General features: G+C 40.1%; 1 protein-coding gene and 1 long non-coding RNA gene across 2 annotated transcripts in view; one reads left to right on the forward strand and one right to left on the reverse strand.

Annotated features, from left to right (window-relative positions):
* Positions 1-195: 195 nt before the first annotated feature.
* Positions 196-26,632, reverse strand: part of cerkl (ceramide kinase-like) — a 33,729-nt gene continuing 7,292 nt past the window's right edge. The window contains exons 3-14 of the mRNA XM_037789973.1: positions 22,730-22,960; positions 12,828-12,959; positions 11,720-11,783; positions 8,285-8,415; positions 8,086-8,160; positions 5,023-5,200; positions 4,596-4,643; positions 4,319-4,350; positions 4,104-4,212; positions 3,904-4,000; positions 1,733-1,929; positions 196-512 (exon numbers count right to left, since the gene is read on the reverse strand). Of these exons, the coding sequence (XP_037645901.1) occupies positions 434-512; positions 1,733-1,929; positions 3,904-4,000; positions 4,104-4,212; positions 4,319-4,350; positions 4,596-4,643; positions 5,023-5,200; positions 8,086-8,160; positions 8,285-8,415; positions 11,720-11,783; positions 12,828-12,959; positions 22,730-22,960 (1,373 nt within the window). The 3' untranslated portion in view covers positions 196-433. The remainder of the gene's footprint in view (positions 513-1,732; positions 1,930-3,903; positions 4,001-4,103; positions 4,213-4,318; positions 4,351-4,595; positions 4,644-5,022; positions 5,201-8,085; positions 8,161-8,284; positions 8,416-11,719; positions 11,784-12,827; positions 12,960-22,729; positions 22,961-26,632) is intronic.
* On the forward strand, positions 1,936-25,979 carry LOC119500304. The gene is made up of 2 exons (XR_005209595.1): positions 1,936-3,449; positions 25,945-25,979. It is a non-coding gene; the product is annotated as an uncharacterized LOC119500304 (long non-coding RNA).

Below are 26,632 nucleotides of genomic sequence, written 5' to 3' on the forward strand. Positions count from 1 at the left end.
AGAAAAAACAAAATGAAAATTGCAATAAAAAACATAGGCAACACAAATTGTATTAAAGTCATCTGAGAAGAGCTGGTAATTAAAATATAGTAAAATGTAAACATTAATTTGAATTAAAAAAAAAAACATAAGTTACCGTATAGGTTATTATAGCTGCAGTAATAATAAAAAAAAAAAAATAAGTTACCGTATAGGTTATTATAGCTGCAGTAATAAAAAAAAAAAAAATCAATAAATGTAAACGTATATGACGTAAACAGGAAGCTGCAAAGCTCTGTCGCTACTTTTGTGTGTTTTTGCTACTTTGAATGAAACTTCTACGTTAGTTCACATCACCATGGAAACAGCAATGACCTAGAGAGGGCACTGTTGAGTCATTGTGGTTGCTATGGTGACGTGTCTTGGTCCCAACACACAGAGGCCTCTGCTGGACTCAGATGCAGCTGCAGGAAACTGTCGACTCGGCCTCGTCCACCTCCTCCCCGTACAGAGTGATGAGCTGCGGGTGGACCCTAAACGCATCAAGTACATGCACACACACACACACACACACACACACACACATTTGACATGTACTTTAATATGATATACAGTGATTATATAATGTATCTATAACTGTTGGTTAAATTATTACACAGCTTATAGAGTGCTCTAGGGATGACGTATTTTTGTAAGTCAACCAGCAAGTTAGCATCGTCCTTGGTTCCCGCGACAAAAAGCAATGGGATTTTTTCCATTGGGTTTTGGATTACTGCAGAAATTAAGCTCAAACAAACATTTATGATACTTACACGTTTTGTTGTTTAAGATAATCTTCACAAATGAACACCACTTTTATAATTTTGAAGCGTAAATGCATTTGCCAGAAGTAAAAAGCTAACGGTAGGCTATTATCAAACCACACCATGGTCGCGGTGACGGTCATGAATGCGAGTAAACACAATGAGGCTGTAAAGGCGGACGAGTCTGCGTGGTGACGTTTTGTTTTGTAGTCTCATTTAGCCTCTTGTTATAAACCGCCTTTTTTCAAGAAAACAAAGATAAGATAACAGCTTCAGAATTCACAAGGAGAGTATTTACTGATGTATTTTATATCGTAGAACAAAACATTAAAATCTCTTCCGCTTGTGTTAACCACAGACCTTATTTCAGGCATCTAACTAAAAACCCATTCAAGACATCCATTGACTTCCAGACGAGGGAACCGGAAGTGCTAAAATGCCAACTGATTTCCTTGTTTTAAGACTCATTCCTATAGCACTCTATTAACGACAGATTTTCACCTTGTGAGTCTGTGTGTGAGACCGCCATGTGTTTATATTTCTGTCTGTCTGTAGACCGATTTTGTCACCACGATAGCCTCGCAATCATTTACAGGAATGTATTTGAGATAACAATGAAGGCCACGTTTGAAGATGGGTTTAGTCTGAGCAAGGGGGCCGGAAGTAGGGGGGTAGGAAGTGGGTTTTTTGTTGTCGCGGCTGGTCTTTAGTTACTATTTAGTATTGCTTCAATTGATAGATAGAAATGTGAAGACGTCCCCATGGACATTTTCTTAATTTGTTTTCACTATTTTCTGTCATTTTAAAGATCAAACGAATAATCAATTTATTAATAAAATTGTTGGTAGGCTCATCAATAATAAATGAATCATTAGCTGCAGCCCTGTATCACGTAATGATACACCGTTATAACAATATTTATGATAATAAATCATATATATAATTTATACCTGACGAGCACTTCGTTAGCAATCTCCACCAGCTCTCCGTCGATGTTCCAGGGGAAAGCCGCTCCCTCTGATTGGATGATGGGCGAGGTTTTGGACTCAGCCTCATCCTCGCTCTCCTCTTCCGACCAGCCAATCAGCGAGCTGGGGCGGATCCTCACCGCTGACACGTCTTGCGTCTCCACGAATGAGAAGCTGAACTGCAGACAGACAATCAGACACAGACTGACAAGTGAGTGCGTGTGTGTGTATGTGTGTGTTTGCTCACAGGTCAAAGGTCAGCTGAGGAGGACAGAAAGTCTTGTTAAGATCCTCGCTAAGCAGCTTGATTATCTGGAGGAGTGACTGGGTTTCTTCCTATTTACTGTCCTCTACTGTCTCTACTGTAACACCATGACGCTCCAACAGGGGGCAGCAAAGACCAACAGACAGACAGAAAGACAGACTCTCTCCGTCCTGACTGTCTGCTTTCTTTCCTTCTCAGGTTTGCTCTTTTCTTATTAGAATACAACTTATGATCTTTTATAGTCTCTTTTACAAAATTAGTCCAGAGGTGGAATGTCAATAAGTACATTTACTACAGAACTTAAGTACACATTTGAGGTATCTGTATTTTGTATTTCCATTTCATGGCACTTTTTTACTTCTGCTCCACTATATTTCTGAGGGAAATATTGTACTTTTAACTCCACCAGTTAATTTGATAAAATAACAAAAAAAGGAAATTTTAAAATGTAATTCATTGCAAAAACTATCCAGAGGTATATCATTTTAGCTTAAATGAGTAATCAATTAAATTACATTTCACATTTCATGGTTTTAGCTTCTAAATTATGATGATTTGCTGTGTTTTCTTTGTCTTGAATTGTAGTAAACTGAATCATTTTGAGATCTGGACTGTTGGTCAGACTTGAGGATGCATGTGAAGGTGTCACTCATCAGCTCTGTGTAATCATGATGGACATTTCTCACTGTTTTAATTCATAGTGAAAATAATAATTTGTTGCAGCCGAATATAAAATACCAAATACAACAGTAAAATGCTGCATAATGCCCCGTCTTGTCGTGTTTGACACTGAGCTGTCCGTCCCTCCATCAGGATGAAGGCTAGAACAGGATGTAGGTCAGTGAGTAAATAGCCTGTTTACTCTGCAGGACAGTGAACGCCACGCTCTCAGTATATTTAGTAAATAGGTTAGTGTGTGCGGTCTCACAGGCCAGGCCGAACCAGGCTAATCCACTCACTAACTAGTTTGTTTATTACTGCTCTTTGAGAGGTGGAGCTTTTAGGATGGCGACGTCAAGAGTGAGACAACACAACCCACATTAGTGATGGGTTCAGATAGCCGACTCCATTTTGGATCAGAGTGGTGACTCTTTTCTAAAGAAATGGTCCGCTGATCACCTCATGTCAGTTTAAACCTGCAATAACTGATTTTTTCTAACACAATATAGACATATCATCACCTTTTAAGTTGAACTTGTCAGCAAACAGTTGCTTATTTACAGATCTAGCTGTTACTGAGCAACGTTATCATTCATTTACAGTCGTGTTAGTGCCCATCTGATGAATGTCAGTCTAATATTTACTCTCTTTTTAGCTTTGTTTTGGTCTCCACCAACTGCTGAGGGAAATACCTGTCTCGTTAGCTGATAAATGCTCCTTTATGTTCACCAGTTAGCCGATAACTGTGTCTGTCTGCTGTTTGGTGCTGAGCAGGTAGTGTATAGTTGGTCTTTTCTCTGAAAATGACGCTATGAGAGCGGTGAGATTATAAAAATGATTATAAAAAATATTGATAAGAATAGCCGTTTTGATTCAAATCATATCAACATTTTAATCTCATCAATTTAATATATGTCAGATAGATTTAATGAACATTTCATGTATGTGTTTTTGCCTTCTCGTCCAAGAAAAAGTGATAAGACATATTTGAGTTGGAGTGATTTTAGCCTTTAGATACTTTAAAATGTTTGAAAGGTGAACCTAATAAGGTCTCATAAAAGATTTGAAAGGATTTGGATTCCATAAGTGGAGTCGATGCTGGATTTCGAACCCCGTCCCTAACCCACGTAGCCTAATCCTAAACAACATAGTAGAATTCATAAGCAGTAGTTTCTATTTTGTTTTGAAAGTAAAGACTGAGATGATGTCAATTGACAGCTGCTCTCACCTGTCCACTAGAGCTGTTGTATCTCTTCAGGTGTTTGATGAACTCTGACCTGGAAGTGTTTCCTACTGCGATCAATGCAGCGCTGCCATTTGCCAAACTGTCACAAACAGGAAGTGTAAGAGTACATTCAGTACCAGAAACATGTAGTATGGTGCGTTCAAGGTCACAACACAGCTGACTTTAACATCATCTTCTCGTACCTGGTATTTGGAGCCAGTCCTTGAGGTACGTGTGGACTCAGACAGGGGATGGACATGATGCTGATGCTCAGATACAGGCCCTGATTGGTTGTCCAAGACTCCTCGCCTTCTGTAACGACCAATCACAGAAAAAAAAACAGTAAATCAAACTGGTTTGACAGAGATGGAAATCTGAACCAGCATTGATCTCCTGTTCAGACAAGTACAGGTCTCACCTGACTCTGGATCCTGGTCCTGGTCCTGGTCTCTGAAAAAGAGGAGATCAATTTTAGTTTTGATCATGGCATACAGTTGTTTATTCTGAAGAGAATCAATATGACACACTGACATTTATAAACATATACACAATATTTCTCTACTGCATTCAAGTCTCCACAAAGCTGGACAACAACATTGTTGGTGTGTATGAAGAAGTCCTCAGTGTCTGTTGCTCCACACAGGTAAATAATCACCAGACACGGTGCTAATATTGTTTGTGTGTGTGTTTCTCACCTGTTTGACTTCTTTGCTGGTAGAAAAGACAGCTGACAGTCCTCTGGTCTGTGGGAGACAGAAGAGCAAAAGAACTGAGGAACCAGAATAAGAGTTCTGTGAGGCCGTACTTGGACACAGTGGTGCTAACGTTTGCTAATTAGCAAAGGGGACATGAATGTCTGACACAAATGTCAACTGGACATCCAATCCATCCAATACGCCGCTAGCATAGCTAAAAATATACTTTTTTTAACTGTGTAACTTTTTGTGACATATTTAAATCTGAATCCAAGTCCATTTTATTATATTATATATCACAATTATTATTAAACTATTTTGTCTTAGAGGGCTTTAAAATCTGAACAACATATGACCTCCATCCTTGGACCCTTGAAAAAAACCCATCTAAATATAACTTATTTGTGTATATGTGTGTTTGTGTTACCTCAGCCTAGCCAGCGTCTTCACCAGAGCGTACTCTCGTCGCCGCGACGATGGCATCCACCTCTTCTTCTCCGCCCGTGCTAAGCTCCGCCCACCAAAGCCGAACATGGCAGAGAAACCGAAACGCACCAACTGACCGAGAGACGAGAAGCTGCACATGTCCACCTGCTGCAGGTGACCTGCAGACAGACAGAGGGTTGAGGGGGGTGAAATACTGATTATTTTAAATTATGAATAATTATTAGGAAAACACAAACACACATACACAGCCTTTAAGAAGGCCAAGTGGTCATATGTGGAGAAGTTCATTAATATTCATGAGAAGCAGCACCAATATGGGCGACAGAAAGAGGTCAGGAGCGCGCGCGCGAGTGTGTGTGTGTTAATATCTATAAACCTCAGTGGAATCACATTGCAGTAGAGTGACCAGTCTCTGGTTGTTATTGCTCCAGTTTGACCAGCCTGGATGTATATCAGTCCAGTTTGGCCAGTCTCTGAGGCAGCACAATTCAAAGGACATTTACAGCAGATTTAGGACAAATGTGTCCCTCTAAGTGAAAGTGAAGATTCGAAGACAATCTGTTCCTTTTAATGTTTTCCAAAGCAGGAAGATGATTCTCACTTTTGGGTGAAATTCTCCTTTAAATGTCTTTAAATGCTGTGATTTGAATGTTTCTTTTGTTAAACCAACAGAAACAACATGGAACCTGTCGAAGGCCCCTTAAAACTCCATCAGCTGATGAAGGCCACAGGATGTGTCTAGACAAAAAAAAAATCAGTAAGTTGACCTTCTACTAAGATTGTTTTACTGTTTATTTTCACAATGCCTGTGAACGCAGCACAAACCATAGAAGTAACTGGGATGAAAATATAATCAACCTCATTGACCTGATTTCACCATTAAGACCATTCAGTAAGATACTCCGCGCGCGCACACGCACGCACGCGCGCGCGCACACGCACGCACGCACGCACGCACGCACACACACACACACACACACACACTCACACACACACACACACACACACACACACACACGCACACACACACACACCACCATGCCATCTGGCCACATACCTGCTGTAACCTACTGAACTGCTGTCTCCCCACCTGTCTGTCTCTCCGACTGCCTGTCTGTCTCTCAGGATAGAATCTGATTTCGTCTCCATATGCCATGTTGTCAGTGAGTGTGTGTGTGTTTGTGTGTGACACGGTCAGTCTCACAGTCAGTGGGTCAATGAGATCAAACCTGCAGCGCTTCTTAAAGGTGTAACCAATGTTTATTTTGACCAGCACATAATAAATATAGTTAAGTATAAGTATAGTTTGATTTAAAAACAACAAAGAACGTTTGAACGAGCTTCACTATTGGTTCACCCTATCGAGTGACTTCATGGAGTCTCCACTGGTTGCCTGGCAACTGCTTACAGCCAAGAAATAGTTTGCGTCCGAAATTCCATATTAACATGTTATTTAGTACGCTAAAACAACATGTGAGATATTTTAGTATGTCTGAAATCTTAGTATGAAACCAATAGTACCCGTATTGCATACTATTTCCAGTGAAATATTACAGTATGTAACGCTGGACACTACAGCGGCATAAATACCCCACAATGTAATGGTTACGCGTCTCCAACCGGCAAGGAGGCTCTCAGGAAGTTTATACAAAAGTATGTGGAACACATACGCATATTGAGTATGTAGTGTATAGTATGTGATTTCGGACGAAGCCATAGTCTGGCACATAACCAATTGTAAAATGGTGAATTGTCATTTTACAAATGAGACATATTATAACACGGTAATCAGTGGTCTTTAGAGGTGTTGGTAAAGTGGATTTTGTTACCTTTGGACAGAGGCTAGCTGTTTGCCCCTGTTTCCAGTCTTTATGCTAAGCTAACCGTAGAGACATGAGAGACACACTGAGGTGTGCTGCCAGTAACAGACAGTTCAGGTATGTTCACCTCGATTGTGTCGTGAACACATCTGAACTCACCTGTAGTCGCCTGGTGTCCGTGGGAACAGCTTCCTGCCTGGGAACTTTAACTGTTTTTTATTGTTCAGGAAGTCTTATATGTGCCACTGAATACTCCCATCTGTCACACACACATACACCCAAAACTACCAGTGTTAATTAGTGTTAATGAACCACCATCTCACCACAACCTGTCATTTATTCAAACCCAGCAGCCTGCCCTGCTTTAGGTGGAGCACTGAAGGGGCGGGGCTACAGTGATCAGAGTAAACCTGTGATTTAGAGTGAAACTGATCCTGCTGTTAGACATCTGTCTGTCTGCCAGTCACACCGTCTGTCTGTACGTTTGTTTGTTCTCACAGTCTGAGTGACCATCAGCCAATCAGAGCAAAGCCCAGCAAGAACACAAGCTACTGATTGGCTTCCTATGAGTTGCTTGAAGTCAATTAAATTACAACTATTATTAAACAACTATGGGGAGGTGACTATAGACCTAGACCAGGTAGAACCCACAAAGGACGATGTGGTGGTAGATTTAGAAAAGGTAGAAGCAACCCAGTACAATGCAGCTATAGATCTAGAAGAGTTAGAACCCACTAAGGACAATATGACTGTAGATCTGAACACGTAGAACCCAGCCAGGACAATGTGTCTGTAGATCTTGGAGTCCACCCAGGACAATACATACATAGATCCACAACAGGTGGAACCGATCCAGGATGTGACTCTAGATTTATAACAGGTAGAACCCACCCAGCACAACATGATAATAGAGCTAGAATAGGTAGATGCCACCCAGGACAACACCACTATTGATCCAGAAAAGACAGAATCAACCTAGGAAGAACAAGTAGAGCCACCAGGCAGAGTCCACCCAGGATGACAAAAGTATAAACATAGAACAGGTAGAACCTACCCTGGACGCCATGACTATAGATGTAGAACAGGTAAACCCAACCATACCCAACAGGTAAATGTAACTATAGACACAAAACAAGTAGATACACCATAAACACACCATAGCAAATGTGACTATAGATGGCATAGGATGTTGTATCTACAGATGTAGAACAGGTAGAACCTACCCAGGACGATGTGCAGGGCTGCAGTGACTGGATCTCTGACTCCATGAACAGAACAGGAAATCACGTCTGTAGAACCTTTAAAGATGAAGAGACAGTTGATCAAACACCCTGTCAGTTTCTACATAATGTGGATGTATGCAATACTACACAGTGTTGGTCTACAGTGTGCGGATCTATGAAGGTGTATCCTCTTTCTCACCAGCAGGAATGATTCCAAGTGGCAGCGTTGGTTTCACTGGTTTCTCTGGAGAATCAGCATCCAGCTGAGCTCTGAGGACCAGAGCGTGACACAGCTCCGCCACCGAGCCGTCCCCACCAACACACACCACCCTGACAAGACAGGTGGACAGACAGGTAGAGTCAAACAGACATTATTTGTGTCTTTGTAGAGCTGTATCACTCACCCAGGTCAAAATAAAACGATCCTCTAGAGTTTTATTGTGAAGTTGAAGACATTTTCACTGATCTTAACTTCTGATGGCAGACAGGAAATCCATTGACAGTGAACACTCATATAAAAGTGCTTTATTTTTGGCGTCTTGAACGCATATCCTCAAGTTCATGGTCATCCAGCAGGGGGCATGGCTTCTCCACAGGACTATTACTGAATATTTCCTTACTGACAATAGCACTCAATAGGGCTGGGTACCAAGCCTCAATACATTTTTTGGTACCAACCGAGATGTGTCTGTAGTACCAAGTATCTAAGACTTTCAAGTACGTAACGCTGGCACTGAATGTCACATTTGTGGTCTTGTTTACTTACAGAACCTAATCTAAACAAAAATGGTGCCCATTTTAGACTGTATTTTATTTAGACAAAAGACAACATTTAACATTTGAAAACCTGGGCTTCTTTTGTTGATCAAAAGTTAATTTAGTAAAAAAACATATTTGTATTTCTCAAAGTAAGGTATAAATAAAGTATTGTTTTGGCATTGGTACTAAATCTCAGATAGGAAAAAATTGTATAAATGATACCCAGCCGTAACAGTAAATGACTTCAACTTCCCAATTAAAGTCCAGCGCATTGTTTTACTTTGGGACAGACTGAAGCATAGATAAGAAGATGAAACTGATTCAAATTAAATAATCAATAGAAGGCCCAATGCTGTAGTTTCAGGTCTTCAACCAGATGTAATAAAAAAATGCATTAGCAGTGAAAAACAAACGACACTGAAACACGACGAAACAAACTGAAAAGTTTACAGTTCTGGTCAACGATGAGTTTAATTTTGAAAGGCATCAATAACTGTTAGGACTATAGCTACCATTGATATCATGTCTTCTGATATTTCAGGGAATTTGGGGAGTTTACATTTTACAATTATATACTTGAACAGTTGAATGCATGAATAAAATATTAAATACTCACAAAAATGTACAGAATTTAGTTGGTGGCTAGTCAAATATTTCTTAGGTAGTATTAACATTGTTGCATGTACTGTACGGTATTATGAGCTCAGATTTTGGGCAGGTGAGGATGTTTTTGTACTATTATTATTATTATTATTAGTGATAATAGTAGTGGGGGTAGTACGAGACAATAATATGAATCATAACATGGATTGTTTTACAGATCCATCCATGTTTTCAGGAGCTCATTAAAAAGCGAGAAGGCTCATCTTCAGAGTTCGTGTTTCCAGTAAATGTGAAGTAAACAGACTCCGCCCCCCCGCCCCCTCCTCCTGTGGATGGGATTACCTGAAGCTCTGGTTGCCACGGTGACAGCCAGCCTAATTGGCAAATGTAGGTTTCAACCAAATCCTCACCAGAGCAGCCTCACACACACACACACACACACACGCAGGCACACACACACACACACACACACACGCACGCACGCACACGCACACACACACACACACACACACGCACACACACACACACACACACACAGCAGCTAGCTTAGCAACGCTGAGCTAATCTTCTCTAAGCACATTAAGCTTTATGAGGGCTGAGCACAAAAGCTGCTTACACACACACACACACACACACACACACATACATGAACACACGTACACACACACGAACATATACACACACACACATACACACACACACACACAGACCATCACAGATAGTGATGATGAGAGTTTAATAAGTGTTTTTGTACTTGTAGTTATTGTTGTTGTGTTATTTGTCTCAGTTGCATAAAAATATTCTTGGAAGTGAGTTTAGCTCAATTAGCTGTTGGTGTTTGACCTCACCTGTCTGCCTGTGTGTGTGTTTGTGTTTTTGTGTGTGTAATCAGTCTGGGTCAGTGAATTTTAGTGTCAGCCTCTAGACGGATGTTTAATTATCTGGTTCAGTTCAGACTGTTATGGAAGGATGATGTCACAGTTCGAGCCTACTGTAACATGTTACCTTCCACTTTGATATAAACCTGACTTTATTTTACAACTTTAAATCATTTTTTTGTACCAATAAGGCTGAGTCCTTACCGCACTGGTGCGGGGTTTGAATCCGACTCACGGCCCTTTGCTGCATGTCATCCCCTCTCACTTTCCCCTTCATAACTATCTCTGTCACTATCAAATAAAGGCTACAGCCAATTGAAAATGTAAACCCCCCCCCCCAAAAAAAAACCTTTATCTAAATTAAAGATACAGCGACCCCAGACAAAGTCATTATCTGAGATAGCATTACATTTTCTAAACACATTGGTTAGTCCTCCTAAAAGTCTTGTATTGTTAAAGTGTAACAAATTGTTTGACAATACAAACAATAAAGCATAAATCTCTGTCTTGCTTGTTCACATATGTAAACCAAACAGGGTTATGTAAGAATGAAATGTATTAGGACTAACTAGCTCTACACTGAAATACAAGAGGAGCATTTATTTTTTTTACGTCTTCTACATGGATCATCAGCTGGTGAGGATCCTGACTTTCAGCCTGTTAGCTTTAGTCTTTTTAACAGATCCTAAAACCATGAAGCTAACGTTACTTTAATTAGCTAGCTATCTACAGCTGATAAAATCTGCCACCGACAGATGTCACTTCAGCAAAATTGAAGGTCGCGGGCTAGAAATTCGGATCTGCTTTGGTGTACCTCCATCTGAAATCAAAGACGCATTGCTTCAAAAATGAATATGCATTTGAAGAACGCAAAGCTTGACATGCATAACAACAGTAACTAAGGACAGGGCTTAGAGAATGGTCAATTGGACAATGTATGCCAAAATCTGCCCCTTTCCCGGAGAAAATACCTTCTCCAAATCTCATTCATGCTATTGCCACTGCAAATAATAAACTCCGACCTTGAAATGTTGTTATTATGTTAATATAAGTGAATCAACTTTGAAACTGCATATGTTTCTTCCTATGACGATAGTTTTTGCGCTAAAAAAATTGCTTAAAAAAAAAGATTTAAAGATTTAAAAAAGATAACTCTGTGTGGCTAAATATAAGGTGTATTTGAGTGCAGAAGATCGAGTCTACCACTGAAGACTACTAAACATCACTATATAACTTGCATGAAAGAATAACATCAGAATATTAGAATAAACGCGATTTTATGCGTACTTTTTCCGCAACAAATTTAATTAATAGCAGGAAATCAGTGACATATTCGAAGCCAAGTAATCAATTTAAAATAACAGGAGAAAGACAAGAGGTGAGAGACAACTAACCCATCATATTCATCCAGCTTGCATTCCTTCATCACTGAGAGAGCATGACCCTTCCTCTCTGTCACTGGAGAGAGAGAGAGAGACAGACAGAGGGAGAGACAGGAGGGGAGAGACAGACAGATAGAGAGAGAGACAGGAGGAAAGAGGGGGAAACAGATGGAGACATTGAGAGGGACAGAGATGGAGTGTTCATGTATGTGTGTGGTCACATGTACACAAGTGTGTGTTCGATGGCTGCCAAAAAAAAAAGTGGGACAACGGATATCACACCATCTGCTGAGAGGAGGAGAGGAGAAGATATGAGGAGGAGGAGGAGGAGGAGAGGAGAGGGGAGGAAACCAGGAGATATGAGGGGAGAAGATATGAGGAGGAGGAGGAGGAGAGGAGAAGGGAGGAAACCAGGAGATATGAGGGGAGAAGATATGAGGAGGAGGAAAGAAGGAGAGGAGAGGAGACAAAGAGAAAAGAAGAGATACAGAGAGGAAACAAGGAGAGGAGATGAGAAGAGGAAACATGGAGAAGAGAGGAGAGGGGAAGAAAACAGGAGGAGAGGAAAAAAAAGAGGAAAGGTGAGGAAACAAGAGAGGAGAGGATACAAGGAGAAAAGAGGAGATAAGGAGAGGAAAGAAGAGAGGAGAAGTGAGGAAAGGAGAGGAAACGAGGAGAGGAGAGGAGAGGAGAAAAACAAAAGACGAGACAAGGAGAGGAGACGAGGAGATGAGCGAAGAGGAGCAGAGCAGAGGAGACAAGGGGACAAGGAGAGGAGCAGGTTGTCTCCCTGTCACAACAGATGGGCTAAGCTCCACCCCATGTATCAGGTTACCTAGCGACCAGAGACTGCCATTAACTCTGACCTTTGGACCTCCTCCACACACCCCACACACACACACTTTCACATCATCTGCTCTAATATCAATAAAGAAGGAGGGACCGTTTGAGCTGCTAAAAAAATCAAAATCATTGCAAAAGTTCTGCTGCACTATACACATTATTTCATTACAATACACATGAGGTGTGTCCAAAAGTCAGTCTGAGTTATAATAATAATAATCACTATTATTTGTCGTAAAGATGATCAGTACATAAATAAACAAGTGGGTGGCCTGACCGGTGATGTCAGTGCGGACGTCAGCCATCTTGAAGAGCGGAGCCACATGTTCTCTGTAGATGTGAACGGCGTCCTTCTTGTGGCTGCTGGGGTTGATGAACACCTTTAGATACCTGGGACGACGGCTGGACACTGCACAAACCAAACACACACACGCAGGCACACAGTGAGCATACTGAGCAAAACAGGTTTTAATATGTTCTACAGTGAAATTGGCCTGTTTCTAGCTATGCCAGCGGCCCGTCCATCACTTAGGTCCAGACTGAAATATCTCAACATCCATTTCATGGATTGCTATGAAATTTTACACATACATTCGTGTTCCCCAGAGGATGAATCCCAGATACTTTGGTGATCACCTGATTTCCTTCTAGTGCCCCCATTACTTTTCACTTTTCACTTATCCAGTGGTATACCTCAACATCTACTAGATAGATTGTACAGATCGACTTGTAGTCGAATGGTTAGGGTAAGGACATAGGACGGGGTTAGTGTTAGGTTAAGATGGTTAGGTTTAGCCATTAAAATCAAATGGTTTTTAAGCCAAGTATTTTTTTTAAAGTGCCTGCCCTTTTCCAAGTAGTGTCCAATAACGGCTTCTCAGATGGTTCTGTGTAACAAACCATCTGGTGCGTCAGGTTAGTACAAAGTAGGAAAGAGTGCAAATATAAAAAATGTCAACGAAAGATCCACAAACTCCAAAACATACATAATGCCCAAAAAATATAAACAAGGTTAACATTAAGGGGCTGCAATGAATAATTGTTTTTTATTATCATCAATTAAACTGTGTCTTTTTTTGTGATTAATCATTTAATTGTTTAGTCAATAAAATGTTAAAAAGTAGGGAAAATGCCCATCTCAATTTGCCAGAATTTCTTTGGTTTCAGATTCTCAAATGTGAGGATTTGCTGCTTTACTTTATTTGATATCATTGCAAACGTAATATCTTCAGGTTTTGGACTGTTGTTTGGTCCCTTTTGTCATATAAATCCAAAAACCCAACTAGTAAAAGTCTGGATGATGAATTGTAGATTGTACTTGGAAGAGTAGACAACTGTATAGTGTTCTAACATGGAGGAGGCCTTGTTTGATACAAAATATTCAGCATATTGTTTCCATCACCAACACTGGTAGAGAGTGAGAGTGTGTATGTGTGTGTGTGTGTGTGTGTGTGTGTGTGTGGTTAAATGGTATCGACTCCAAACTACAGTCACAAACACACACCCCTGACCCCCTGTACAGCTCATCATTAGGCAGATTTAGAGACCGCATTATAAATCCCCATAGACCAGTATAGATCAATACACACACACACACCAGCTCCATTATCCAGATCATTACTATAATCTGCTCCCAGAAGGCCGTGACCTCGCCCTGTTAATGACCCCACACACATACACACATAGTGCACCTCCTGCCATCACTCATAGCCCACAGCTCTGACCAGGTTCTGAGGAGTTCCTGTGAGGAGTTACCCAACACCTCCACCACTCTTCTCTCTACCCCCACTATTACCAGAGGCTCCATCCCTTTGGTGCCCCCCAAAAGATTTAGACCCAACCCCACTCTAACCAACATGATTCCACTACAGCTTTTATAGTCTAAAACTTTGATTTCTACAAGTCTCCCATCCTTGAGAATGGTGAAAGATACTTGCAGCTGCCTTGTGCTCAAGGACCCGGGATGATACTAGGAGCCGTGGTGGCAATGGCACTTGGGACCCCGTCTAACTATCCAACTAGGACGGGGTCCCAAGGCAACACTAAGAGTCAGGGTGGCACTAGGACCCAGTAAGCCCTTCATGATCAAACAGTTCCAGGAAATATGGAACCAGAGGCCGTAAACTCAGGAACTAAAAGTCCCTTTTGTACATTAATGTTTGCATTTCTATCACATCTGAAGAACCATAAAGATTAGGCAAATAAGACCGATGACTCATGTGTTGTCATGTGTTGTTCGTCGTATCTAATGTTGCATGACCCTGCCCAAAATTCATACTCCTCTGCGTCATAACTCAAATGTCAAATGTGAATACACAGACATGATACACACGTTTAGATTCAGTGTTACTTCCCGAGTATATAATTATATATAATCGTCCGTAAATCCTTTTAGAATATCATGGAAAGAAGATGCTTCTTATATTTTCAGAACTTGCCTGAGAATCATCATGTTTTAAAGTTTTCTTCTGTATCAAAGTAATCTAGTGATAGTTGTCTGTACATCTATGAGTACATTGCGAACACGAACAGCTAAAAGCTAATTCGGCATACTTTTAATGGTGCCAATTTGCCAAAAAGTTTAATGAATATAGACAAATAAAACATGGTTCAAGTTGTAGGCCACAGTTAATTAACTGACTCTATGGCAACACTATACTTCCTTTTTACAGGAAGTATAATGTTTACCTTTTATAGAAGCAGATTAATGCCCATTGTGTTAATAATAAAATTATTTAAAATACGTCAGAATCAATGTTATGTCAATAAAGAAAAATAATGATCCTGAACGCCTAAACCGGGCCTCTCTGTCTTGCTAAGTGATTGTTGCATGATTGATGTACTTTCTCTCTCTCTCTCTCAAACACACACACACACACACACACACACACACACACACACACACACTCTCATAGGAGATGAGGTCATTGAGTTTGTTGATATTTTTCTAAAAAGAAAGGCAGACAGACAGGTACATGTAGAGAGATCAAGTATCCATCAGATCATCTCCCATCCTTGGCCAGCGGCAGGTTGCTATGGCGCTGCTAAAACGTTACCATGGTAAACAATCCCAGTGTTGTCAAGAGTGTTCAGTGTTGAGTTTCTGACAGAGGACTGAAGCGGCTGGATTTTGTTGACAAAAACAGATTATATTTTGGTGCAGACTCCAGCTGAGGTCAGTGGATAGAAGTAATCAATTAAAGGCTTTAGTTTAAATATCCAGTTTACTCAGAAGGTTACAGTCGACAGATGTTTTATAGAAAGGAGACTTAAAGGGAAATTCTAGTATTTGTAGGGCTGAAACAATTATTCAATTAATCAATTAGTTGAACGGCAGAAAATTAATCGGCAACAATTACGATAATCAATTAATCATTAAACAAAAATCATTAACATATCTCTGGTTCCAACTTCTCCACTGTGAAACATCACTCCTTTTCTCTGTTTTATATCACTGGAAATTGAATATCTTTGGATTTTGGACTGTTGATCGAACAAAAGAAGCCATTTCTCTCTGGGAAACTGTGATGGACATTTTTCACTATTTTCTGACATTTTATAGACTTAAAAAACAAATCAATGATGAAAAGAATTGTACCTGAGAAGTATTTGTCACCCGGCATCTGATTCTCAGTTATGGTATCATTTTATTCACCATCTCTGTCGTACAGATTTGGGAAAAATTCAGATTCTGGCGCAAATGATCTTGATCGGGTGCAGCTTTCCAAAAGACTTAAATCAAACGCTTGTCTTTACGTCCAACCACAAGTAACCACAGAAAGTATTCTTCTAGAAATCCTTGTAGCTGTTGTAACGTACTTCACAGTATAGCAGAGCCACAGTCAGGTCAACTTGCCTGATTTACCGGACTGTATCTATGCACAGATGCTGGTTTGTTTACATAACTGTGAAAGCGGTGGCTCACTCACTCATGTAGCTTGTTTGCATGCTGCAGAAGTAATAGAGAGGTAGCAGCAAATGAAACAACTTGATTTGCAAATTTCCAAATTGAAACAAGACTTTCTTTCCAGACCAAAGTGATAGACCGACTGACCGACATTGCCATTCCTAGAGCCACACAGCTAGCTTAAAAGAGATAATTCTACAGCTCTACCTTACTTTTAACCTCCCCTTCTCATGTAGAGTACAATCACCCTCCTCTGACACACAGATGAACTGACACTGACTGACGGATGGGTGACGAGTCCTAAGCAACCTTTGAGTTGCCAGGTTGCATTAAAATCAGTGTGCAAAATAAAGGTGGTGTCAAAAGGTTTGACTCCCTGTATATTAATTGGGTGTGTGGGGGCCTGCATGTTCATGTGTGCTGTTGTACAATAAAGCTTGTTTCCTGATAAAACTAATAAAGCCTTCGGAATATGAAAGAGAGAGACAGAGAGGTGGACAGGTTTCTCTCCTCACGTCACTATGGAGACAGTCGCTGACTTCCCGGACCCACCAGTTAATATGTAACACAGAGCAGCACACACACACAAGGCAATAAAGCAGTTTATAGAGTATATAGTCCTCATCAGACTGAACCATCTATTCATGTTAAAAGAGACAAACTAGCATAACACATAGTTCAGTGCTCGCTGTTTGATACACCAGGTTGTGTCGGTCGCATGTCAGGAGTGTCTTCGGTAGTAAAACCCTCTATAAAACTTTATGTTTATTACTGCAGTCTTTGTTCTTCCGCGGGGATTCGGTGTGTTTGTTGCATTTAGATTTTGATTTTTGAGCTTTTGAGAATAATGCAGTTTTGAAATAGAAAAGTCAAAGAACTGCAATGATTAGTCGATCGGTAGCTATTTTAATCATCAAATAATCGTTTGAGTCAATTTTCAAGAAAATTTAAATTAATTTTCTAGTTCGAGCTTCTCCATTGTGAGGATTTTCTTCTTTTCTCAGTTTTATATAATTGTGAGCATCTTTGGTTTTTGGACTGTTGTTCAGACAAAACAAGACATTTGAAGACGTCACCTTGGGATTTAGGGAAATTGTGATGGGCATTTATTCATTTTCTATTTTCTGGCATTTTATAGACCAATCAAGAAAAGAATCAGAATAATATCATCGAATTAAAAGAAAAAGTCCTATTATTATAAAGTTGCATTTTTTCTTAGTGTCTGTTGATGTTTACTGGCCACTAGGAATGGATTCAAATCATGGATGTATTAAGAGAACTGGATACAGCGTTGCAGGCAGGCTCACGTTCATTCCTATGAAAGTTGCTCAGTGGCGCATGATGCCAAAATGGCCCGACTTCCTTGTGGAAAAGTACCCGGATCTTCTGCATCCATTGGGCCCACGGAGCAGGCACAGTTGCGTCCGCTCGGTCACACGGTTCGGTCAGGGGGTCACATCTGTCACACTGTCATCTCGGCTTGCTAACTCCGCCTCCCAGGCCTCGCTCCAGCCTCAGTCTAGGTCTCATTTACATGAACGGAGGAAGGGAAATAACTCTGGATTCGGCTATTAGTGCATTTTACAACTTTTAGGACCTAATGATTTAAATAAGGGTTGTTCAAATGTTACTGATACTGGGAAGTTGATTCACCTCAAACAAAATTATCCGCTGAGTTACAGATGTCTCTTCCCCAATGTAAGTTGGGAAAAAGTATTTTTGGGCCCAATGGCATCACGTGATGGACACAGAAGTTGTAGTACCACCGTTTGGCCACTACGAAAATTGGCATCAATACCGGTGCTCTTCCTGGGGGCTTGGTTCAGATAGCTGGTTCCATTTTGGATCTGGTTCTCGGATAAAATAGCTGGATTCATAAAGGATTTTTTCATTTCTTTTATCTTTCCTTAATGTCTTTTATTAGCAAAGAGCAATAGAAAACATATACGTAGCCTATATTTCTTATTTTTAGCCGACTGTGCCTGTTGCTTGTGGAGTTGCGTTGTGGGTACTGTAGGCATCATGTTTTGACAAGGAAGAAGAATGCGTGGAACAAAAAAGACGATATCTCTGGTTCTGCTGCATCGATTTTGGCCCTTTTTTTTACACTGTCCATCGTGAGCCCGACAGTGTTATAATAGTGCGATGCTAAATCCATAGAGTACTCTTTTTATCATCATATCAATACACATATCATAGTTGTGAATCAGGACCTTCAGTATTTGGAGTAAGTAGCTTTTGTTACAGTAGGCTGCAACTGTTAATTGAATGTGTCAGATACATTCAATGAACATTTCATATATTATGCTGCTCATCTCTTTCAACAAAAACTGTGTTTCTGCCTTCACAACCAAGAAAAAAAGTGATTAGACATCTTTGAGTTGGAGTTATTTTAGCCTTCAGTTAAAAATGCTGAAAAGAAAACCTAATAAGATTTTATAAGGGATACATAAGGATTTGGATTTGATAAAATGCTATCGAACCACATCCCTACTGGTCACACAATGTGTTGATGGCGTCATTTTGACCTTAAGACACCTTACAGTACAACCAGACTGACCACCGCCACCTCCCGCCGATTTCACTTTGTCACTGTGAACCCAAACTAACAGCTCTGTAAGCGAGCAGGAAACTGACATTGGATTGACAAGACAATTGATCTGGGAGGAGTTGCGACGGCCGCTGGTGGCCTGGGCGAGCTCAGTCTGGCCGTCCCGTGAGCTCCGCCGCCGCCACCGGCCTGTCAGTCTGTTGTGCTGTTAAACAACTGCAGTCAATCCATCCCACCGTCTGACGGCGTGTATGGAGACGGACTCTATACAGCATCACTGCTCGCCTTTTGTCACTCTGACTGCCATTCACTCTCTGCACAACGTTCTGCAGCTGCTTCACACAGCAAATAACACTCTGGAAACAGAGTGTCTGCTCTCTGCTCGCCATTGTGCAGCTGAATGTTCGGACCTGAAGGTTAAGAAGTGGCGGTAGCGTCGGCAGCGGCAGGACTGCCCGCTCCGCGACGCCACGATTCACACAACAATACGCTTTTCACACTGACCTCTGGCTGGAAAATAGGCTTAATGTCCGCACAGCAGCAAAGCGACCGACTGTTTACCTTCCGCACACACACACACACTCCTCCGCCGCGGTGCGTAAAGTCACAAAAGCCGTCACAGTTTGATGTGCAGTGTGACCACGCGAGCTGACACACGACCTTTGAGCCATTCATGTGTGTGTGAGTGTGTAAGCGTGAGGCCAAAGACAAACACTTAAAGAAGTTGTGACTTTGCTGCAGGGCCTCATGGGTAATCTGGTTTGACGGACAGGCAGAAGGACAGACAGACAGGTGACCAGCGATAACGTGTCAGACCGATGCCATGGTGACGGGACGACGATAGCGTGTGTGTGTGACCTTTGACCTCCTCATTTATGGATAGCTTGTAACGTCTCTGTTGCAGTCGACATAGAAAAAAACTGAAATATAAAGCGTGTTTTGTGTGAGTTAAATCCATACACACAGCACTCTAACATTTCTATTGTGTGTTAAGTGTCAGCCAGGCACCGCCCACTACAGTGCACCTGGGAAACCAGCGTCTGGGAACTCCAGTAGCAGCAGCATCGAGATCTTTGTCAAACTGGTCTTGTCATGAGGTGGTTGAGGTACAAAATCTACACAAAGATTTAATGGCAGACAACACTGAAGGAGATTTTGATAAAGCTTCCTCTAGGTTAGCTTACTTTCAGCAGAGAGAAAATCAAATTTCAGTTTCAGTAAATTACATATTATCACCTTATATAGTTGTTGGTGGCGAACGTGTTAGTAAAAAGCGGCCTATTTACACCTATTTCTATAACAATTTTTATCAAGCAGACACGGAGCAATATTAGCATTAAATTTAAGTCATGTTTATATCCACCTGATGAATTAAATTAATATTCACTATGGGGGACGTGCTGACCGTCATCTACTGTAGGTAACACTGACTATGGATAAATACCTCATACAGGCCCACTTCTATCCCTTTAAGGCATTGTTAATATACAAATATTGACTAGTTCAGCTTTATTATCAATTTTCTTAGCATTTTGTACAATGCATTTTATTTATTTATTTCTGAGATGCAAAGTTTGATAAAAATCTCACGCCTGTAGTTTTCCCAGTTTGATGTAGAAAACCTGGATTTAAATTTCTGACCTCAAACCCATCCAACACATTTGGTACGAACTATAGAACACCGATCGTGGGCCAGACTTTATCACCCAACATCAGTGTCGGACCTCATTAATGTTCTTGTGGCTGAATGGAAGTAAATCCCTGCAGGTGGAAAGTCTGAAACCAGAAGTGGAGGCTGATATAGCAGCAGATCAATGCCCATGTTTTAGGAATGACATGTTCAACTATCACACACAGATGTAATGTTTGAATATCCACATACTTTTGGCCTTGTATTGTACAATAGCTAAGGTTTCAAGTCTCTGCAGGGTGATTTTCATCGTGAGCTAAAGTGAATTGGACACACACGCGTGTTCGAGTAGACAGTAGTTTAGCTAATCTGTATTGCAGACAACATGATTCAATTGCTGACAGCACGTTACTGAGTACTGCTGAATGTGTGTGTATGTGTGTGTGTGTGTAATCTGTGCCTCTTTGTTCCGGTGGATTAGCAGATTAGCTCTACTGTCTGATGTAACTGTGACTCACCTCATTAAACTGAGTGAGGAACAGGCTGATAGAAAACAAATAAATTATAATCTGAGCAGCTAGCACTACAACTAATGCATGTATACCTCGTTTATACAGTTTTAAAGTTTGTTTTTCCTCTCATGCCAATGGAAGCCATCTGTAGAGATACAGCCAAAGTTAGCCAAATGCAAACCAGAGCCGTTGGATGTTAATCGCTTGCACTAATCTCCAAGTCCAAGGCAACAACTGTCGTAAAAATATATCTTATTTGAGCTCATACAGTATTATTGAAAAAGACAGATGTGATACTGACCCTGGAGCTGAGCTACACAATACAATGTCAACTGCATTTCATTTAAACACGGCTCGCAGTCTCTAGTCATCTGACCGGGACATGATTGACCACCAAATTGCATGGCAATCCATCCAATATTGGTCTAGACATTTACCTAAAAACCCAAAATGTGAACCTCATGGTGGCGCTAGAGGAGAAGTTAGAAGAATTCATTGTCTAGGAATCAAGAAAGATGCAATACATCCAATCCAGCAGTTGTTTCAATCTCTTTGTCTGTCTACAATGACAGTTACTATGTTTATATGCACAACATTTTTGTTGCCCTTATTCCAAAAAAGACAATATTTCTGCTAAACTGTTTACATGGTTAATGAAAATGAATATTCCACTAATATCATAGTTTACATGCAGCCATACTCCAACTAATGTAACCGATGGCGGACACAGCCTCCCTCTTTCATTCCTCCAACCACCCTCTTTAAAAGGTCGGCGTTGCGATATTTGTGCACATCCAAAACCCTGTTGATATCCAAGACTTTCATAATGTTTAAAAGTAGGTGTGTTTCTCCTTCCAACCAAAAATGTGGGCTTTCTTTTGGGCATGCATCCCTGCAAACTGTAGGCTACTTAGTTTGTGTACAACGCACAGAGCTGGCTGTAAACAGGCAAGGGGCCGTGTGTCGCAAAACTGCCGTATAAAACCCCAATTGAGACTCATATTCCGAATGCGCAAATAACCAAAGAATGCTCCTAAAATTTGAATAATATCGGCATAACCTACATGTCGGAAAATGCTCCATTAGGAATAAGGCCTAATTCTGAATATATCAAATGTAATATGCTGTTTAGATGACCCGTATCAAATTCACAATATTGTCATATTTGGAATAATAGTGAAATATAAGTGTGCATGTAAACTCAGTCAATCACAGTCAGTACTAATAATAACAGTATTACTCAGCAGTGTGTGTAATCATCTTACAGTATGACGCTCATAGAAGTACTGAGTCATGTTTCCAGTGTAACTCAGCTCTTATGTAACACGGACAAGCTGTCAATCTTACTATCAGCCTGGATTTGTTTTTCATAATGAATCCATCAGATTGACAGAGACTCCATGTGGGCATCCAAACTGTTCTGTTAAACTGATGTAGGACACCCTGGGCTGAACAGTTTTCACTGTTCTCACCTGTTGAAAATGGACAAGCTCAAAAATAAGTAAAAACTCACAATTTTGTTTTGTTTTTTTGTGCTTGCTCTTCATACAGCACGACCATCTGAATGTCTGTGTGTTACCTGTGAGCATCTCCTTCAGGGTGTTGTACCAGGTGTGTGTGTGTTCTGCGGAGGCATTGTTGAGGTGCAGCGTCTCCTCCTTCAGCCTACTCCCACTCCTCCTGCAGCAGAACAGAGCCACGCCGAGCACGGGTCCCCCTGACTGCTGGCCCGCCGATCGCCGGCGCTTCACCTTTATCGCAAACACGTCCTGCAGCAGCATCACACCTGGCTGCAGCACGCACGCCTCACCTGCATGGAGAGAGGTAGAATTAACACACAGCACCTGGACCCAACACACACCTGACTTTACTAATAATATTTATAATATTTTAAGATAACTACTCACTATTAGTGAAAGTGGGACTTGTTTAATAAAAAAATATGTGATGTATTTGAACATCCTTATTATTAGTAATAATAAAAAAAAAATTAGTATTAGTTTGTGTGAATAACATTATCTGTTTACTCAGGCTGCAAAGAGGAGGTGTCCACATTATTTTGTCCACTCCCCTTGTCAGTCAGTAATATTGCTACTGGTTCATCTGTGTTCACATTACATAATATCATTAACTGTATTAATCACTAATCCATTGATCAGCAGAACACACAGTACAGTAGCACCTGTCAATCAATCAGTGTAATCAGAGAGAAATACTGAAATCTGATTGGTCCATGTCCGATTAATCATCCAATCCTCCAAGGATAATGTCAGCAGAGCTCAGACAGTACACTCAGAATTACATAACACACACACGCACACACACACCATCCATGAAACAGTGTAGCAGAGTCTGCCTGTTTTCAGTTGGTGCCAGTGGTTGACAGCAGTACTACAACTAAAAGAATCCCCTGAAGCCCAAAAAGCAACCACCCTTATAGAAGAGACATCTGTAAAACTGTTGACAGGACACTTCCAACTGTGCAAACATGGTCAGTTATTACTCTTTATTATGACACTTAAACCATGACGATTCAGTATTTGTAAAACCTTCCCAAAGTGTGTACTTTCCATTAATCAAACACAATTCAGCTCCACTACAGCAGTTACTATTAGAAACGGATACCTTTGTGATTTTAACAAATTTAAACAACGATTATTTTGTGAGTAAAGAAAAAAACAAATCGTAATTCACATAACTCACAAACAATCTCTGTTCTAAAGTCATTTTTCCAACTTATTAGCTGTAATCTCTGCTGTCTGAAAACTTCAAAAATGTTCGTTTTCTCTGTATTGTGCAGCCATAACTATTGAATAAACATGTTATTAGATTGTTTTTCAAAAAATGACTGTCCTCATCTTAACATATGAATTGAACCACATGACATACTGTTGGCTCTGTTCCGTGGCTGAACTCTTAGTTTAGCGTTGTTATGAAGGTCAATGGGATTGTGAATGAGGTTTTCTGACTTCTGGAAGTTGACCCAGAAGTTCTGATTTCACTTCGGCTCTCTATTATTAAATTATCGTAAAGTCAATTATAAAGAAACATCCAAAATATGTGCTGGTTCAAGCTTCTGAAATATGAGAACTTTTATGTTTTACATCATTGTAAACTGAATAAATTTGAGTTTTTGACAGTTAGTCAGACAAAATAAGACATATAAAAATGTGTTCTGGGAACTTATGATGGACACTTTTCGCTGCTTTCTGACATTTTATCAATTAAAGAATATAATCACTAGATTACATGATAATGAAAATAATCATAAATTACTTGCAGCCCAATTTGTTTGTGTACTTGACATGAAAAATTGCTTTATTTTGAAGGTCAAACAAGCTTCAGACATGTGTCACAGCAGGTGGACAAACATCTGTACATTAAAAAACAAACTCCTTAATGAGATATTAATCCACGTTAATCAGAAGTATTCAAATCCATCCAGATTTTTTAATTATTAATTATTCATCCAGATTTAACCCTCTTATATTTTACAGCCCTGCTGTAGAGGGTATATACTGTAGTAGGGCTGTCACTTTTTATTCAAAATTACAACTAATTCAAATTAATTTAATTAAATACCCTACTCCAGTATATAATACTGTATGTAAGTGTAACCTATTTTATATTTACTTGGTAATAGCTATTTACATATTAAGATTTATAGCTACACATCGTTTTGTGGATACTTCAAGTGCTGATCTGTCCAGCGTGCTTAATCTCAAGTCATGTCCTCTGATGGCTATTACCAATTTATTTTCATATTTTTAACTTAACTGACCATTCAATGAACAGCAATGGATCAAGGCATTATTTTGTTATCATAATTTTATGTTTATTTAATCTATCTGATCTATTAAATCTATTGTTCAAACCTATTCTTTATTTGGATTTCGCTGCAATTATGGGGCACAGCAGTAGTTTAAAATTGCCATCATTAAGCATTTTGTGTTGTGTCATTTTTTAACGAATAACAATTGATTGTTAACACGTCCAAAAATGTAAACTTTGCATCCCTACAACAAACATATAGTCAAAAAACACATCACATATCACCTTCAAATATCCAACATGTCATATATAAACAAGTCACTCGAAGACAATGAAAAATCCTTCAGTTCATCGATTCAGAGGAAATTAAATTACAAAAAGAGACGTTAAGCAGCTTCTCTGCCAACATATAAAAAACTGAGACAATAATAAGAAATAATATCAGCAGTAAAAAAAAAAACCTCAAACAATCCAGCACCTTCAACAGTATAAAATATACAGTAACCAGCTTTGAAGCACTCAGAGGGGACAGATCCATCAGGAACTATATGATGATAGCTGATTAACTCTCCCTCTCTGTGAAATAACCTCCTGCTGTTATCAAATACCAAAAATCCAAAACCACCCACCCCTCTTCTACCCACAGAGGCCAGCGTCCATATGTCAGGGTCACAGTGTGTGTGGCGATGGTCTGTCTGTTGTTGTTGCTTCATTCTCTGCTCATTGTGTTCATTTAATATTGTAAATAATAAAAGTAATTTAATATAAACACAGACTATTATCATTTTAAAAAGTTGATATAACGAACTTGTTAGCAAACAGTTGCTTATTGGCACATCCAGCAGACACAGAGCAACATTATCGTCCCTTTGCAGTTGCATTTGTGTCCATCTGACAAATGTAACATTCACTCTCTTTAAGCTCTGGTTTGGTCTACACCAACTCCTGAGAAAAATATCTGGCTTTATGTTCCACTTTCTTTACCAGCTAGACGCTAACTTTGTCAGTCTGCTGTCTGAGCAGGTAGTGTACAGTGTGTTTATCAGAGCTTGTTTGATGAAAACAGCTGCCTGATGCTGGAAACGTAGTTGATGAAAGGTGGTGAAAGAGATCCAAAACAATAAATGTGCCAGTAAATTGAAACCATGACCTAAATGAGGCCAAAAAAAAGTTGTCACTGAGAATTTTTACGTTTTATTAGGGATCAAGTTTTTTTTGTGCCAAAATCCCGATCCAAGTGAGGTGTGGTGTGGTGTCACAGAGTGGACCTTCTTCCCTCACAAAAGATCTTTGGCTGAGTACAGTCGCACTTTAACCAGACAACAGACGAGTTTCATTTCAGCCTTCATTTCAGCCACTCACAAAATTAACGCTGGATACGTTATATGGCGGTCAGTGCTATCTAAAACTGTGAAGCTGCTATGTGAATGTTTTGACACTGCTCTTTGCTAATGATAATTATTAGCAAATAACTATTTGAAACTGAAAACTGAATGATGAGGCGAACATGAGGTGATGAGGTGAACAAAACACAGAAAGAAAGAATGGATTTTGATCTGCTTTATTTCAGCCAACAATGATCTATTAAAATAAGCTCACCCCTGTCTCTAATTTCGATCCTTTGTTTGCTGTCTCTGTATACACAAATGTACATTAGTTCATCTCAATAAAGAAAGTGGAAATAAAAAAAAGAAGAGAGAGGGAGACAGAT

Source organism: Sebastes umbrosus, chromosome 13 (assembly GCF_015220745.1).
Source record: "Sebastes umbrosus isolate fSebUmb1 chromosome 13, fSebUmb1.pri, whole genome shotgun sequence".
In the NCBI taxonomy this organism is placed as follows: domain Eukaryota; kingdom Metazoa; phylum Chordata; class Actinopteri; order Perciformes; family Sebastidae; genus Sebastes; species Sebastes umbrosus.